The sequence below is a fragment of the Ambystoma mexicanum genome, chromosome 1p, assembly GCF_040938575.1.
Source record: "Ambystoma mexicanum isolate Mex_15411 chromosome 1p, UKY_AmexF1_1, whole genome shotgun sequence".
Classification (NCBI taxonomy): Eukaryota; Metazoa; Chordata; class Amphibia; order Caudata; family Ambystomatidae; genus Ambystoma; species Ambystoma mexicanum.
In genome coordinates this window covers 356474382-356490787 of record NC_090921.1, presented here as the reverse complement: position 1 = coordinate 356490787, position 16406 = coordinate 356474382, and the positions used below count along the sequence as shown (strand labels likewise).

At 49.2% G+C, this 16406-nt stretch overlaps 1 protein-coding gene and 1 long non-coding RNA gene across 2 annotated transcripts in view; one reads left to right on the top strand and one right to left on the bottom strand.

The window, feature by feature from the left end:
* Positions 1-16406, bottom strand: part of CCDC124 (coiled-coil domain containing 124) — a 390150-nt gene that overhangs the window by 102231 nt on the left and 271513 nt on the right. Inside the window, exon 3 of the mRNA XM_069648768.1 lies at positions 286-469. Within this exon, the coding sequence (XP_069504869.1) occupies positions 286-469 (184 nt within the window). The remainder of the gene's footprint in view (positions 1-285; positions 470-16406) is intronic.
* LOC138570134 (uncharacterized) overlaps positions 1-16406 on the top strand; it is a 401651-nt gene that overhangs the window by 185537 nt on the left and 199708 nt on the right. The gene's annotated exons all lie outside the window — the stretch shown is intronic.

Here is a 16406-nt window from a genome sequence, read left to right as displayed (position 1 = left end):
TGCATAAAGGATTGGGCCAGGGGTCTACAAACTGAGGCTCTCCAGGCAGTTTGGACGAGCTCCCATGAATCTTTACTATGCTGGCTAGGACGAATAAGATTTGCAACTAAAACATCTAGAGAGCCAAAGATTGCAGACCTGTGGATTAGGCTCAGTCCACCTAAACGCATTTGGTAGCCAAACAGACCGGTACTCTGTTCACCGGAACGTATGGAGGACTGGAAAGCCAGCCATGCAGGACACTAGTAGCACAGGAATGGAGGAGAACAAGGAAAAGCTACACACCCGATGTACTTGCTTCTTTCTCCTCATCACGCAGAGTCTCTTCTATCTGGGCACGGGTTATTTTTGGTGGGGTGGCAGCGGCCTTCAGGAGCTTCCCCTTCAGTCTGGCATCTTCTTCATCCAGCAACCGCTGTGCCTCCTTTTTCCGTTCCAGCTGCTCCAAACGTCGCTTCTCTTTGTCCTCCTAAGTGATGATAGAAGATGTGGGAAATTAATAGGACTCCTAGTCAAGTTGTAAGTGGTCACTGAGGGGGGAGGCTTGCTACAATCCAGTTCATTTCGGAAATATTCCCCCATAAACAGGTTGATAAAAACACATTCAGAAGAATATAAAAACATGTTTCAACATGAAGTTATAAAGAAAAATAGAACATAAAACAAGAAACATCAATTGCCAAAGCCCAGCCTACTGCACAGTTAGCTGATCTTCAGCAATCTAGTCCTACATGCACCACCCTGTCACATATGCTGCAAACGGATGCAACGGACATTGTTAATCAGTATTAAGTCAAGGTATTCAGTCAAAAGGTATTTTTCAATTCATCGACTAGAAAAAATACTGATTTAGAAAGACTGCTCTGTGACCGCAAAGAGTGGTCTTTCTAAATCAAACTGTCACAGCCCTGGTGCACACGATTGTGCACAGGGGCTCACAAGCACCCCAGGACCCGGAAGTGCCATCATGGGAGAATGGGTACGTGTTGGTGTGTGTGTGTATTTGGGTTTGCGCAAGTGGTGTGGGGAGGGAGGCGGTGGGGGGGGGTGAGGGTTTGTGGGATGACACCCTCCCCCGATTTGGAACAAACCAATGTCATCTTTTCGCTTTTGTGGGCCGCCTAAATTCGACCGAAAAAAATCTGGCTTTTTGTTAGGCTTCCCACAAAAAGCAAAAATATAAAATATAACCTGTTAATATAGGTTTAATAAAAAAAGGTCACAGCTTCAGATATTGGTGCACCACCGCCCCTCCATCCCCGGATTAATGTGAACTAACCCAGTATTTCTCAAGGCACTATACCAGGCACAAAACAAAAAAAAAAAAAAAAGAGAGGAAGTGAATGATGTCCTTGCATCGACAATTCCGAATGCACAAATCAACCGATCCAGCAGGTGTATATAACCTGCGCATCTGCGCATATTACTTTGTAGATTTCATTTTTATTATCTCAAATGAAAGATCACACGCTGGTGCACTTTTTCTGGGACCAGGTTCGGGTTAGTGAGAGGCCTTTCCGCTTCCAATAGATCCATGAAAATATTTTCAAGGTCCTGGTCTTTCTTGTCCCATTGGACTTCCAGCAAGGCAGTTGATTTTCAAGTCTTTGACTATGCTGGGATACAAGATGGACACTGGGACCAGGTTCGGGTTAGTGAGAGGCCTTTCCGCTTCCAATAGATCCATGAAAATATTTTCAAGGTCCTGGTCTTTCTTGTCCCATTGGACTTCCAGCAAGGCAGTTGATTTTCAAGTCTTTGACTATGCTGGGATACAAGATGGACACTGGGACCAGGTTCGGGTTAGTGAGAGGCCTTTCCGCTTCCAATAGATCCATGAAAATATTTTCAAGGTCCTGGTCTTTCTTGTCCCATTGGACTTCCAGCAAGGCAGTTGATTTTCAAGTCTTTGACTATGCTGGGATGCAAGATGGACACTGGGACCAGGTTCGGGTTAGTGAGAGGCCTTTCCGCTTCCAATAGATCCATGAAAATATTTTCAAGGTCCTGGTCTTTCTTGTCCCATTGGACTTCCAGCAAGGCAGTTGATTTTCAAGTCTTTGACTATGCTGGGATACAAGATGGACACTGGGACCAGGTTCGGGTTAGTGAGAGGCCTTTCCGCTTCCAATAGATCCATGAAAATATTTTCAAGGTCCTGGTCTTTCTTGTCCCATTGGACTTCCAGCAAGGCAGTTGATTTTCAAGTCTTTGACTATGCTGGGATGCAAGATGGACACATGAAGCATTTCTGAGCTGAATAGCTTTTTTTCCAGAATTCAGAAGAAAAACATACTCAATGCCAAATGTTGCTACGCTACAGCCCTAATTATTAGTTACTGAACTCCTAAATGTACAATATTTTTGCAAATCACTTATTAGATCGAGATGGAATTGTGAAGATTGGCTCGAGTCGCATCCAGACAGAATTTGTGAAGACTGCCATTGCTTCACACCCAGACAGAATTGCAATTCTAGCTTGCATCAAATCTAGACAGGATTGTGATGATTAACTAGCGATGCCACTAACCAACCCCACTAAACAATCTCACCCCTCTGCATACACCTCTCACACTCTACACAAACACAACCACATCTCTAAAGCACTACAAACCGCACGCACTTCACTACATCGCAACAACAAAACAGAACACACAGCCTTGCACAACAACACATGACTGCTACCAACCGAAAAGCACACCTAAGCACAGTGAACGGTGTTAATCGAACTGAGGCTGCCAACAGCACATCACATCTCTCTTGCTCTTTTCCCGCTCAAACTTACAAACCTATCCCACCCTCTTTCCTCCTCAGATCTGCCAGAGCACCAAGGGACCACTACGGTGGTGATAGTGCGCGGTATAAATATCCTCAAACGTAACATACAGAACATTGTGTAGCACCATACCGAAAGTTCATAAGTGTGTTGTAGAAATTATGGGAGTGACTTTGCTTTAATAAACTAAATTTCACATCCTTTCAAAATCATTTGTTCATGCCACTTTGATGGCTGGTGCTCCACCTTCTTTAGTGGATTATCAATGACATTCCCACCATGGCCCGGATGGCAGGCAGTCTTGGCAAGAATATGGTGGGTGAATTGTAGATGTGCCATAGGGAGTGGCCATCCCAACCAGACCCACGAAACATGTGCACTTCAGTGTGCATTCGGCTAAAGAAGAGGGGCTCCCAGGCTTAGACCAAAAGGATAGCTACAGAGCTGTTCTTATATTGGGCCTCTATTTCTTACTGAAAAAATAAAAGGTGGGGGGTGCATCATGGGCTTGCTTACTTACCCCAATCCTGTTTCAGGTCAAGGCTAGTAGGTGGAGTCAACAAAGGCCTTGGATGGGGGCGCTGTGATGCGCCAAACAAGATGGCCACCTAACCTCCGGAGCTCCGTGACTAACAAGCTCCTGAATTCAAAATCCTGCGGATAGACCGCGCTGCCGCATACACCGGAGACCGGGGAGAGCGCCTGAAAACCCCCCCTGCTAAATTTGGGACAGTTTTGGGGAAAAACCGCCCGCCCGCTGAGGATATACACCGCCACAGGGAGGAGGCGTCCCGCCCAACGGCTCAGCGACTTCGTGCCAAAATCAAGAGCGGCGACAGAGGCTACCAGGGATCCAAGTAACCACAACAAGTGCTCTGCCTGAAGCAAAACCCCTGGCGGAGCCGTCCCCGTTCTACGAGACTCCTGCATCCCTCCCTCCAACCACAGTCACAGGCACCCCCTGCACTCGCCCTGGTGCCGGGTGGAAGCAGACAATCTACACGCTCCTCTCTGCAACACCTCCGGACCCACCTACGGACCCAGTCTTTGACACCTGCTGCCCGATTCCTCATCCCACTGCTGGGCAGAAGCGGGCCCACGGGGCTGCACAGCCCGGCACCCAAGCCCAGGTCGGCCCGCCCCCTGGCGCTCAGCACCTCCGGTCCTCCCCGAGGACTCCTGCCACAGAACCCGCTGCCCGTTTCCTTACCCTGGGCCGGCCCGCTCCCCAGCGTTGGATGAACCCGGAGGTGGAGCTGCCCCCCCCCCCTGCGCCATACCTCTGCACCTTCAACCAACCCCTGGTAAGACGCCTACAGCCTCATTCTGGTGCCAGGTAGGAGAGGGCCCACGGATCAACACAGCCCGGAACCATCCCCCAGAGTGGCCCGCTCCCCGGCGCCAGAGGGGACACGGAGAGCCACTAGCTGCAATAACAAGGTATGTGCACGTTATCACACGGGGGGCCACATGATCAACTCTACGTCCCACACAACCTCAAAGCTGCCCATGCCTGCCCATGAACTACCTCAGCAGCTGAATTCATTGTTGGGCCCCCCTCCAGGACCCCGGATAGACACTCTCCCATAATTCAACTGACCCACAAAAAACTGTCAGTATACCCACCCAGCATTGGACACAAGCCTGAGGAAAGAACTATTTTGACGGCAAGGCACAATACATATTCCTAGTCCCTTACTACTTAGCTACAAACCTGCTGAACTGGTGACCTGTGCCAAATACCCCACCGCAACCCGATACACGCTGCACTGATCAAACACATAGCAGGAAAATATTCTGCACGGCCACCCTCTGCAAATATGGCCGGAGGCGCCAAAAATAAGGACAAAAAAAGGGGCCCCATGGACGCCTTTGCCAACTCCTCAAGCCAAGAACAAGACAATGACTCTGAAGAATCCTCCAAAACACCTATCCCTGATCCCCCCCCCCACACAAGAAATGGCTCCATATATGGCCGCCATCGAGAGAGGGTTTGCGGCAATCAGCACCAAGATGGACGATATAGGGGAAAATATAGCCTCCATCCGGGCCGATACAAAGTAAGTTAACTCCAGGGTCACAGAGGCAGAAAATAGGGTTTCTACGCTGGAAGACACAACTACCATACAGGGCAAAACCATGGAAGAAAATCCCAAAAGATGTCAAGACGCTACAGAACAAGTGTGAAGACTTAGAATCCCGCTCGAGACGCAACAACATCAGGGTGGTCAGGGTGGCGGAGCACAAACCTAATATCCCAATGGAACAATTCCTTGAATATATGCTCCATTCCCTATTTCCGGGCGCACAGTTCTCCAAACAGTTCATGATCGCGAGAGCGCAGATCACTTACCCCCCTTACCTCCCAAACCGGGGGCACCAACATGAACAATAATAGCAAGGCTGCTCAATTACCGAGATCAAGATCTGGTGCTCCGACTGGCACGCGAACAAGGTCCTCTCTCCTTTGAATTCAACCGAATTCACATATACCCAGACTTCTTGACAGGGGTGCCGGCTGCCCGAAGATCCTTTGACCCAGTGAAAAGAGCATTGAAAGACCGTAAAATATATGCCATGATGTTCCCAGCAAGGCTTCGCATCCAACACGCGGGCAAGACAGTTCTTCAATTCACAGGATAAAGCTATGACATATATAGAAAGCCACATCCCAGAGATACCCACAGGAACCTGACCAACGCACTTCCATCTACCAGACCTGACAAGAATCCAGTTCCACCACCTTGGACAGTAGACAAGGCAGCACTGCGCAGATCCACATGAATACTAAACTACAGTCCCAGAGAGGAGGGTGGGCCACGCTGCCCCCTCTCTCCATCTAGTTCTACCGCAAAATTGCAAATGTTTTTTTTGGAGACACCGCCCATTTGGGGGGGATGGGGAGGGTGGGGGGTAGGGGGTAGGGGAACAAACAGGCCTGTTGCCTGGTCACAACAACACGGTGCGGTAGTTGTATAAAACCGCATCACCAAAAAGTTGGTTTGGTTACAGACAGTTGGAATAAAAATAGAAAAAACCTGGCATTGTCGCAAGAGGAAGAAGACCTTTGCAACACAGCAACATTACTGCACAAACCCCAGAGGGGTAATAAATGGCATCCCAACAAATAACCAGAAGAACTAGACTTTTATCCTGGAACTTTAGGGGTCTCCTGAATCCAATCAAGACCAGGAAAGTAATAGCATACGCCAACAGGCACAGAATAGACATCCTACTATTACAAGAGACACACCATGGAACAAATGTCTAACTCACTTGGTCATTCTTGGGGTCCGCAGGTATTCACCACAAATTACTCATCACAATCGAGAGGGGTCCTTACCCTAATTCACCACAGACTGGGACTCCAAGTTCATAAAACTAAGATAGATGCAGATGGCAGATTTGTCATGCTCTGGGGTACACTTGAAGGCCAGGAACTAATACTCCTAAACACGTATGGCCCCAACATAGACACCCCGGAATTCTATCAACAGATTGTAAATCTAATATCCAAGGTATCAAAGGAGCGCACCCAATCAAGAGTAGTAACCTCACACCACGGTGCTGTACGTCTAGAGGTCTTTGTCGTCAGTAGGAGGGAAGGGCAGGAGTTGGATCGGCAGGAGTGCTCTGTAAACTGGAAGAAGCCTTGCACCATCTTGTTTATCACGGTATCTTCTCTTTCCCTTTCCCGTCTCCTCCACGTCCCCGGGAGCAAAGCATTTTGGGTGCGACAACAGGGAGGAGCAGGGATTGGTCCACTAAGGCAGGCTAACTTTAGACCAATCACATCGGTGTGCCCTTAAAAGAAGGAAGTTTGCACCCCTTAAACAGAATTCCCTCAGTTCCTCAAGGATCCTTCAAGGCGGAAGAGACATTCTAACATTCTCGCCTGCCCTTCCATTGGGACAGTTGCACTGCCCAAAGCCCTCCGCCGAAGGTGAAGAGCCGTCCAAGACAGAAGGAAGATCTGTTCTCTAACCACTCACAGGGAATATCGGGACTGACCAGAGCTGTGGACCAGGACCAACCATTCTGCAACAGATCTTCTGTGCCAGAAGAGCAGACCCTGAACTGGGGCATTCCGTCCTAGAGTCCTTTGTGAAAGACTCAGAGCAACCGTAGGGCCAGACCAGCCAAAGCTCCCGGTTCTATCACACTAACCAGTCACTCTGTGTTACCCACATCCTGAACAATAGGGTAGGCATTGTTGTTGGGGTCGGTGTCCCACCAACCAGTCAAACTATTGCCTTGCATCTAAATCTGCTCAACACAGCATTGTGTCCTAGCGAAACACATCACAGGCTAGGACCAAATGTACTGCTCAATGCTGGAACCCAAACCGAATCTCTGGCGGATCACTTGCTGACACTAACCGGGGGTAACAACCAGGGTTAGGCCCAGCTGCCACCTCACTGATAGCACACCAATGCACCCTTAATCAGCACTTAAACGACCACTACCAGCGGCTAAAGACGGACTCTGCAAACCGCAAAGTTGTGGGACTGCTGAGACCTGCATCATCGAACTGCCACCGTTCTACCACACAGAACACCCGCATTCACCCCTGCTCGATGCGTGCTTCCTGCCAGGGCCTCCACAATCCTACATGCCGAAACTGAGTTATTTCAGCTTGCATCATTGTTCAACAACCGGTCTGAAGCATCAACCCACCAAGAACTGAATCTAGGTACTGTTGACAAAGAACTGCCGCCATAGTCCACTTGGACCCTAAAGACTGATTAGGTCACAATGGCTCTGGTTTTCAACCAAATATATCTTTTTATGGTATTACCTTACAGAACAATGCTCAGAGTGCTACTTTCTCCAGTCTGTTGCCTCTTCTCTGTGCTTTCCTTTGGGGTGGGTTTTGTATTGTAATCTCTTTTTGTTCCATGTGCAGATGTGTTTTATTAAAGTGTTTATATTTTTTATAGAACTTTGTTTGGACATTCTATTTATTCTGGACTGTGACACTGTTTGGGTCACTACTGGTTCACCTTCACACCCCTCGAGAGCATAGCCTCCCCTCGTGCCATGTTACCACAAAAGGCAAACTAAGTTTATCTTGATTGTCCAAGTTTTACTTTCATGATTACGTTGTGTTTTGGTTTGTAGAAGTGCAAGGGCTGAGTGGGTCATTTCTCCTACTCATCCTTGTACTCCTACGAGGCAAAATCCAATTCGTCAGTTGGTATAAATACCAGCTCATGGTCGGTTATGTACAAGGGGGATGTGCAAGCTCATGCAAGAGGATAGAACTAGTGCACATAATCCTATACGAAAAGTCAGGTGTGGAACTAAGTAGGGGAACAGAAGAGACAGGATGTTATGTCATTTAATCTTATAGAGCGCACATACGCCCTAAGACATCTTGGCGCTAAGCAGAGGCAGGTGGACTGGAACAAGCGTGTCAGAGAAAGGATCATCAGAAAAGAAGGGTCTTGCGGGTCCGTCGGAAAGCCAAATGGTTAGAGGTCGCACGCAGTGCCCAGGTCAGTTGGTTTCATGCAATGGCAGCTGCCACAGAAAAAGCACGGCCACCAGTCCTAATTCGGCTAACACAGGGGACTGATATAAGTAGGGCAGTCTGTGACCGAAGAGGGCGAGCGGGGAACATAGTGGATACATTTCTCTTGGGAGATATTTGGCACCTAGCTTATAAAAAGCACGATGTACCATACACAGATTTGAATAATATTAGCTTTTGAATCTGAAGCCAGTGCAGTGGTTTCAGGAGCAGTGACGTGTGAGTGAGAGCCGGCGGGCGCAGGACTGCTCTGGCTGCGGCATTCTGGAGCATTTGAATGCGGTTCATTAAGTAACGCGGTTGGCCGAAGTACAGTGAATTAAAATAATCCGCCGTACTTCAAACCAGCGCTACTACCACCGGGGCATGAAAATGACCAGGAATAAAAGGGAGAACCTTCCGCAGGGTGCGCGATTTAAAGTGGCCAGATTTACAGACTGCGCCCACCTGCTCATACATAGCCAAGGAAGAAGAAAACTTTACCACCAGATTTCTAACCACGGGGAGTGGAAAAGGGAAAGGGCCAAAAATCAAGAGTCCAATAAGTGAGAGGACTAGTCGTTCCCACCACTAGGACCTCTGTTTTGCTGCCATTGAGTTTTAAAGAATTATTGGCCATCCACGCGCCCAAGTGCTCTAGGCATCTCCTGAGCTGGACTGCAGTCTCCAGGCGAGATAGATCTAGGCGAACAAAGATCTGCGTATCGTCCGGATAGGAATAAAAGCGGAAGCCGTGAGACATATAAAGAAGAGGGTGAATATAGATGTGAAAAAGAATTGGCGAAAGCGCAGATCCTTGCGGAAAAGTGAAATGGATTCAGAACAAAAAGGTGGCAGAAAGACAGATTGGGACCGGTCAGCCAGGAATGCTGCAAATCAGTTCAGGATGTTCAGTGGATAAAGAAAACAGGAGGTGTACACTGGCTGAAACAACCACTTTTTTGACAACTAACCATACATGAAAGGAACACCCCTACAGATAAATGAGCCCTACTAAAGAAACCAGAAGGCAAGAAACATGATAGAATATTCCCTTTGTCAAGAGTATAACGATATATAAAAAAAGTGTGTTAATCCGTGATTAAATTAATTTAAGACCACATTAATCACTATAGTCTATAGTCTACTTTCATTCATACCTGTGGGGATGGGAGCAAAGCAGACCAGCATTAAATTAAGAAGCATGGTGCAGGGGACATGCACAGAAGAGATCCTCCCCACGAGCATGGCCCCAGGAATAATCGGTCAGTCCCGTTAATCCTGCATAAACTCTTAGGAGTTACTTTAAGGCGGATGGAGTATGGTCGGTATGAGGGAAAGGAGACTAGACTGTGTGAAGTAGTCACTACAGTAAGTAATTATGGTAAGTAATTTGTTCTTGCTCCTACAAAATATGTCTCCTTTTTTTCATACACCACCCAATCTAGGTATTAGTATATTTGTTTGAATATATTTAGCCGAATGGTTTGTTTGTTTATTTGATAGAGCGCAACCAAACCCTCAGGTAGCTGGACGCAAACATTACAAGTATACTTAAAGTTTTTTTTTTTTCCAAATTTGTTTATTGGCATTTTCATTAGTATCAATACACAATGTTCATTTGTGCCATACACTTATAGCGATAGTAATATTTTAACTTAACATTAACATTATACAAACAACAATAACCGTCTCCTTGCTTAGTTCACCTCTTGTAGTGTCACTTGTCCTAGGGGGGGGTTAGGAGAGAGGGGGATCCATCTGGCAACATCAGAGGGGGATGATTCCCAGGGGGCTTCCATCTGCCGCAGTTCTGCAACCTTGGTTGACCCTTGGATGAGCGGAGAGTGGGTCTAGTCTAAGCTCTAGCTCAAGGGGGCTTACCATCAGAAGGGTGAAACATGTGTCTGGTGAGTTCCTTCCATGCCTCGAGTGACATACTGGAGTCATCCGTAGATCTAGCAGCACATTCCTCCCATGCCTTGGTCTCAGCTAGCACCCATCGTTCAGTCTTTGTGCCATAGTTTGTATTGTGGGCCCGCAGGCTTCTTCCAGACCATTGCAATTGTTCTTTTGGCCAGTATGCATGATATGTCCAGGAGTCTTATTGCATGTTTAAGCTTGGCAGGTCTGGGGTAAGTTCCTAGGAGGCACTCCTCAGGTGTCCAGTTGTATCTGTTCAAGCCTGCTTTTTCACAAGCCTGTTTCACTTTGTCCCACAAGTTTCTAGTTTTGGGGCATTCCCATAGCATATGGATCAAATCTGCTTCCCCCCCCCCCCCCATGCACCAGATGCAGGTTGATGGTGCCTGCTGATTGAATTTAGCTAATCGGCATGGGGTCAGGTAGGTTCTGCATAGTATATTTAGCTGGATCTGTCTGAATCTCTGATTCCTGGATACCTCTCTGGGAAACACAAGCTCTATCCCACTCCTCTTCAGTCATTTCTCTGCCTGTGTCCCCTTCCCATTTGTTTTTCATTTCCATACTCCGAGGATTAGGTATGTCGCTTAGGTGGCCGTATATTTGAGATATGGGTCTGCAGCCCTCTCCTAGATTGTACATCAGTGCTAGGAATGGATCTGTTTCTGGTTCTTCAGGCCATGTTTCCCATTAGTGTCGAGCTACAGTGCAGAGTCTTTGATACCATAGGAATTGGCCGGGGCGAATTCCTTCTTTCTCCTGTAACGAGGCAAACTCTCTAAAGGTGCCTTCATCGTACAAGTCTCCCCAGGTGTAGACCCCCTCCCTTTCCCATAGTCTGATTTGTTTCAGGTCTGAATTGGTCGTGCATAGGTCTGTGATCAGTGGTATTTCTGGGACGTAGGGGTTCCGCAAGTGGGTAGGCGTTTTCACTCTGCGCCAGATTTTCCTCCCAAGATCAGCCAGAAAGGGTATGGTTCCCAGTAGTTTGGTCGGTGCCCAGATCAGCTCCTTTAGGCGGAACAGAGGTATCAGGGCTTGCAGCAGTGGCGTTTCTGATGTGGGTTCATCATCCAGCCACTTGGTCACAAAACTAAGCTGTGCTGCCAGGTAGTATCCCTCCAGATTCAGAAGTTGAATTCCACCTCGTCTATATGGCAATACTAGCGACGACAGCGCTATCCTATGTCTGCCTTTCCCCCATAAGAACTCTTGCACTATGGTCTCAAGCAGTCGGAAGAAGGGCTTGTGGATTTAGTAGTGTACATTTTGGAACCCATAGAGGAATCGTGGAAGGACGATCATTTTGACTATCGAGGCCCTGCCCATCATTGAAAGGGGGAGTTTCACCCAAAAGTTCATTGATTTGCGCAAAGCCGGAAGTGCTGCCTTTGTGTTGCGTTCATGCATTAGCGCAGGGGTGTGCATTATGTGCACTGCGAGGTAACGGAATGATGTGGTCTGCCAATTGATCCCCACTGCAGGGAGTGCCTCCACGTCCACATCTTTCAGTGCTGCTAGGGGGAACAGGCAGGACTTCAGCTTGCTAAAGTGTATCCCAGAGACCCTGGAATAGTTATCCAAAACCTCGAGCATGGTCGGCACGTTGAGGTGCGGGTCCCGAACATACAGAAGGACATTGTCTGCATAGAGTGAGATGATGTGGACCACGCCTCCCAGTCTTATACCTGCGTCAAAAAACTGCTTCCTAAAGTTTATGGCTATGGGTTCCAGTCCTAATATGTAAAGCATTGGGGATAGTGGACAGCCCTGTCTAGTCCCTCTGTGTATGTCCCAGGCCTCCGACACATGCTTCCCGGACTTCACCCTTGCCATAGGATTAGTGTACAGGATATTAATCCATCTAATAAACCCGGGACCAAAGCCGAACTCCCTGAGCACCGCAACTAGCCACTCCCAATAGATGTAATCAAACGCTTTAACTGCATCCAGAGACAGCAGTGCATAAGAGTCCTTTTCATTTTCAGTTTGTGCTATAACATGTTGCAGCCTGCGCAAGTTCATAGATGTATTGCGGCCTGGTATAAAGCCACACTGATCGGTGTGTATTATGTCTCCTATTATTCTGGACAGCCGCCTTGCCAAAATCGTGATTAGAATTTTAACATCATGATTTAGCATCGCAAGGGGCCGATATGAGTCACATAGGTCTGAAGGTTTATTGGGCTTAAGGATCGGGACAACAAGCGCCTCTCATGCTTTCTGGCAGTATGCCTTCTTCATACGCCTCTTGGTAGACAGCGTGTAGCGGGGGGGGGGGGTCAAGGAGGACTCGTATGTTTTGTAAAACTCTGTCGTTAGCCCATCAATACCAGGTGCCTTACATGTGGCCAAGGATCTGATAGCTTCGGTGATCTCTTCGGGTGTGATTTCTGCTTCAAGGGAGTCGGATTGTTCTGGGGACAACCTGGGGAGCCCATCTCCTCCAATGTTTCTGTCAGCTGTTCCTGGGGAACCAGTTCCTCGTGTGAGTATAGGGGTGCATAAAAATGTGTGAATGTGTCATTTATGCTCTGCTGTGTGTAGTGCACATTCCCTTCTGCATCCTGTATTGAGGTGGTGGTGTGTCTGGGGTGCTCCTTCCGGCAGAGCCAGGCCAGGAACCTGCCAGGTTTGTCCGCCTCAATGTGTGCTCTATTCGTCTTGGCAGTATAGTCAAACTTTTCTAGTTTGTTCCACGCATTTGTGTTCCTCACCCTTAACTTCTGAAGCTCCGCCTCCCCCTGTTGGGTGTTTATGGGAGTGGCTTCCAGCTTTCCGATTTCCCGCTCTGCTTGATCTAGTTCTTTTCTGAGCAGCCTCCTGATGCCCCCCGCCTTCGCAATAATTTCTCCCCTAGTTACTACTTTCAGAGCGTCCCACACTGTACTTATGTGGTCTACACTTCCCATGTTAACCTCTAGATCGGCATCAATAGAGTCTCGTAATTCCTCCTTGAAGGCTGGGTCTTTCAGGGCTTCTGTAGGCATCTTCCACATAGGAATCGGGGGTCTGGGTCCTTTGTGATTCCATGTCACTAGGAGCGGGGAGTGGTCAGAGATGGTCCGTCCCAAGTATTGTGCCCCCTCCACCCAGGACAGGTGTTCCCTGCCTGTGAGGATATAATCTAATCTGGTGTGTAGAGTATGTGGGGATGAGTAGTAGGAGTATCCACGTGTTCCTGGGTGCTTTTCACGCCATATATCCGCCATGTCTAGCCTGTCCAGCATGGCAGCCAGAGCTGTCGTAGCCGTCGATGGGCCTTTTGGATGGGGTGCGGACCTGTCCAGCATTGGGTCATGGACACAATTAAAGTCTCCTCCCCAGATGAAAAGGTCATTTCTATACTGTGCGACTCTGGGGTACAGTGCGTTTAGATATGTCGGTATATTGTTATTAGGGAGATATGAGTCCATAATGCATATTGCTTCCTGTTCAATGAATCCCCATATTATAACAAACCTGCCTTCTGGGTCTATCTCCGATTTGACCACACAGAGCGGGAGCTGTGGGTGGATCCAGGTATAGACTGCTCTTGCATATTTAGAGTAAGTGGTGCCAAATCCCTGCCCTCCACAATGCGTTTGGAGTTTGGTCATAGATTCCACTGTGCAGTGTGTCTCCTGTAGCAATGCTATCATCACCCCTTTTCTATATAGGTAGGTTTTAACTCTATTCCTGCGGAGGTAAGCGCCCAAGCCTCTTACATTCCAGGACATTATGTTGATTGTGGTCGTAGCCATGGTGGTTCAATGTGGGTTACATTATCCTCCTGTTTCTCCTCCCCAGCTGCCCACGGGCCTGAACCGACTTTCCTGAGGTCGGCCGGTGTCTGGATCGGGGCTCGGGCCCCTCTCTTCCCCCATTCCCTTCTTCCTCCCCCATCAGTGTCACCAGGAGACTTGCTAACAATAACAACCTTCATTCTAGTGAATGGAAACAACAAACCTTTCAACTTTAAACTGCTCCCAGCAGTTGCCTCAAACTTGCAGTGCTCAGGGGCACCCGAGCCCCTCAGGCCTTTCCAGGCCTCCTGGTCCGGGGAGTGTGTTGGCAGTCGGCCTACAAGTGTTCCAGGGGTGTGTGTCGGCTTAGTCGTCGCACGTGTGGGTAGGTGCGCTCCTGCCCGTTGTGGCGTACGTGGTGTTGTAAATCTTAATGCGGTCCGATGGTTCGTTCTTTAAGTATGCGTTCCTTGATCATATTCCTGTTGCTTGGGGTATTCAGTGGCCTGTGACCTCCTTCGCCTTTCTTTCCTCATCATCTGCAAGGTTGTTGTCTTCAAGCCACATATTTGCAGCTGCTGGTGTCTCTAGGAAGATAGCTTTCCCCTTGTACAATACTTTAAGGCGCGAGGGGTACATTAGCATGTACTTGAGGTTTAGCTTGCGTAGTCTTGCTTTCACCGGCACAAATGAGTTCCTTGCCCGTTGCACCGCGGGGGGATAGTCTGGGTAGATTAATATTTTGGCATCCTGCCTCTCGATTTCTCTGCCTGCTCTCAAAAATCTCAATATTGTCTCTCTGTCTCGGAAATTGAAGACTTTTGCAATTACCGGGCGCGGGCGCGAACCCGAGGGAGGTCTTTTTTGCAATGACCTGTGGGCCCGTTCTATCGAAAAACCCTGGGTGAGTTTGCCAGCCCCAATTTCTTGCAATAGCATTGACTCTATAAATTCTGTAGGATTCGGGCCCTCTGTCTTCTGGGACCCCCAGGACTCGAATGATGCTGCGGCGGGCGCGCCCTTCCGCGTCTTCGGACCGCGCTTCCAGCAGCGCTACTTGCCGTTCAAGTTCCTGGACCTTAGCTTTAAGCTCTGTCGTGCTGCTGACATTGTCCTGTAGTGTTGCTTCTGCTGTGGTCACCCTTTGTGAGATTTCGGGCGTCCTGTCTCATCAACTACATGTCCGATTTGATTTCATCAATTCTGGTTTTGATGGACGTGAGTAGCGCCGCTATGGGCTGTAGCACTTGCATGTCGTAGGATCATCTTCTTTGGTTGTTGAATCATCCGCAGCCCCTGCTCCCTGTTGCTGTTTGGGTCTAACCGTGGTAAAGGTGTCCATTGTCACTGCTTGGGGGGTGACATCCCTTATCTCCGGGTTCTTCCCTCAGACTGTCTCTGGGGACAGTTATTCTGCGCTGATTGCGAAATTAGTGGCAGCCTTATCTGGGTTAGGTGATCTTTAAGTCGTTGGTTGTAGATGGGCATGCTGCGCTCCGAGTCCCATGTGTGCCTGCGATTGCTGTGTGTCAATGCAGCTGAGACTCCGTTCTTTGTTCTGTGTCCAGGCCTTGGGTCTATGGCACATTAACAGGCAGTCTTTCACAAGGACCAATGTGTCATGTGGAGGGCTGGTTCTATTGCAACTTGCCTCCCATGACTCTGCTTCCCTCTCGCTCGTAGCGGAGACCCTCCGTTAAGTGCTGGCCCAGAAGCGTGTAACCAGGCACACAAATTGCAACTTGTCTGGGGACATTCAGGCACAGTGTCTACACATTATTTGCGCACTTTTAGGTCCTTCATGACGCCTCTGGCCTTCCAGGCTGCTCCTGGGGCTCACTGTCCTGTTGCCCCGTGGGCTGCTTCGTGGGCGAGGGGCTTTGGCGACTCACCGTCAGCCGGGGAGCTGTTGGCCCCCGGGGTGCCCAGTCTGGGGCTTTAATGAGAGCCGTCCTCCGGCCGCCTCCTCTGTGCCTTTCCCGATGTTCCTAGGGCCGGCGATTCCAGCCGGGTGCACCTCCCGGCCCCCTCCCTGCAGATGTTGCTCCGGCTCCTCGTCTCCGCTTCACATGTGGGGCCTCGGTAGACGGCGACCGCTCTTGGTGGCTGCGTATCGTGGTCCCGTCTCTCCGCCTTCCTCCCTCCTCAGCTACGAGTCTGTTCGTCTTTCGGCGCCGTCCCCACCGCGAGCCACGATCTGGGTGGCAGAGACACAGGCTGTAGTTTGCAGTGGGGATCAGCTCCCTCCAGGGTGCCATCGGCGCACAGGGCTGGAAGTATCGGGCCTTACTTCCTGCAGCCTGAAGGCTATCCGCTCCTCGGCTGTGCAGTTCCGATGGAAACCGCGGGTGCCGCCATCTTGTTGGGCGGGGGGTCATGTCTTTACCCGCTCCGTTTACCAGCTGTCTCGTTCCGATTTTGCACAGGATCTTCACCGAGGGTGGGGAAACGGTTCTTCTCCTCGCTGCAC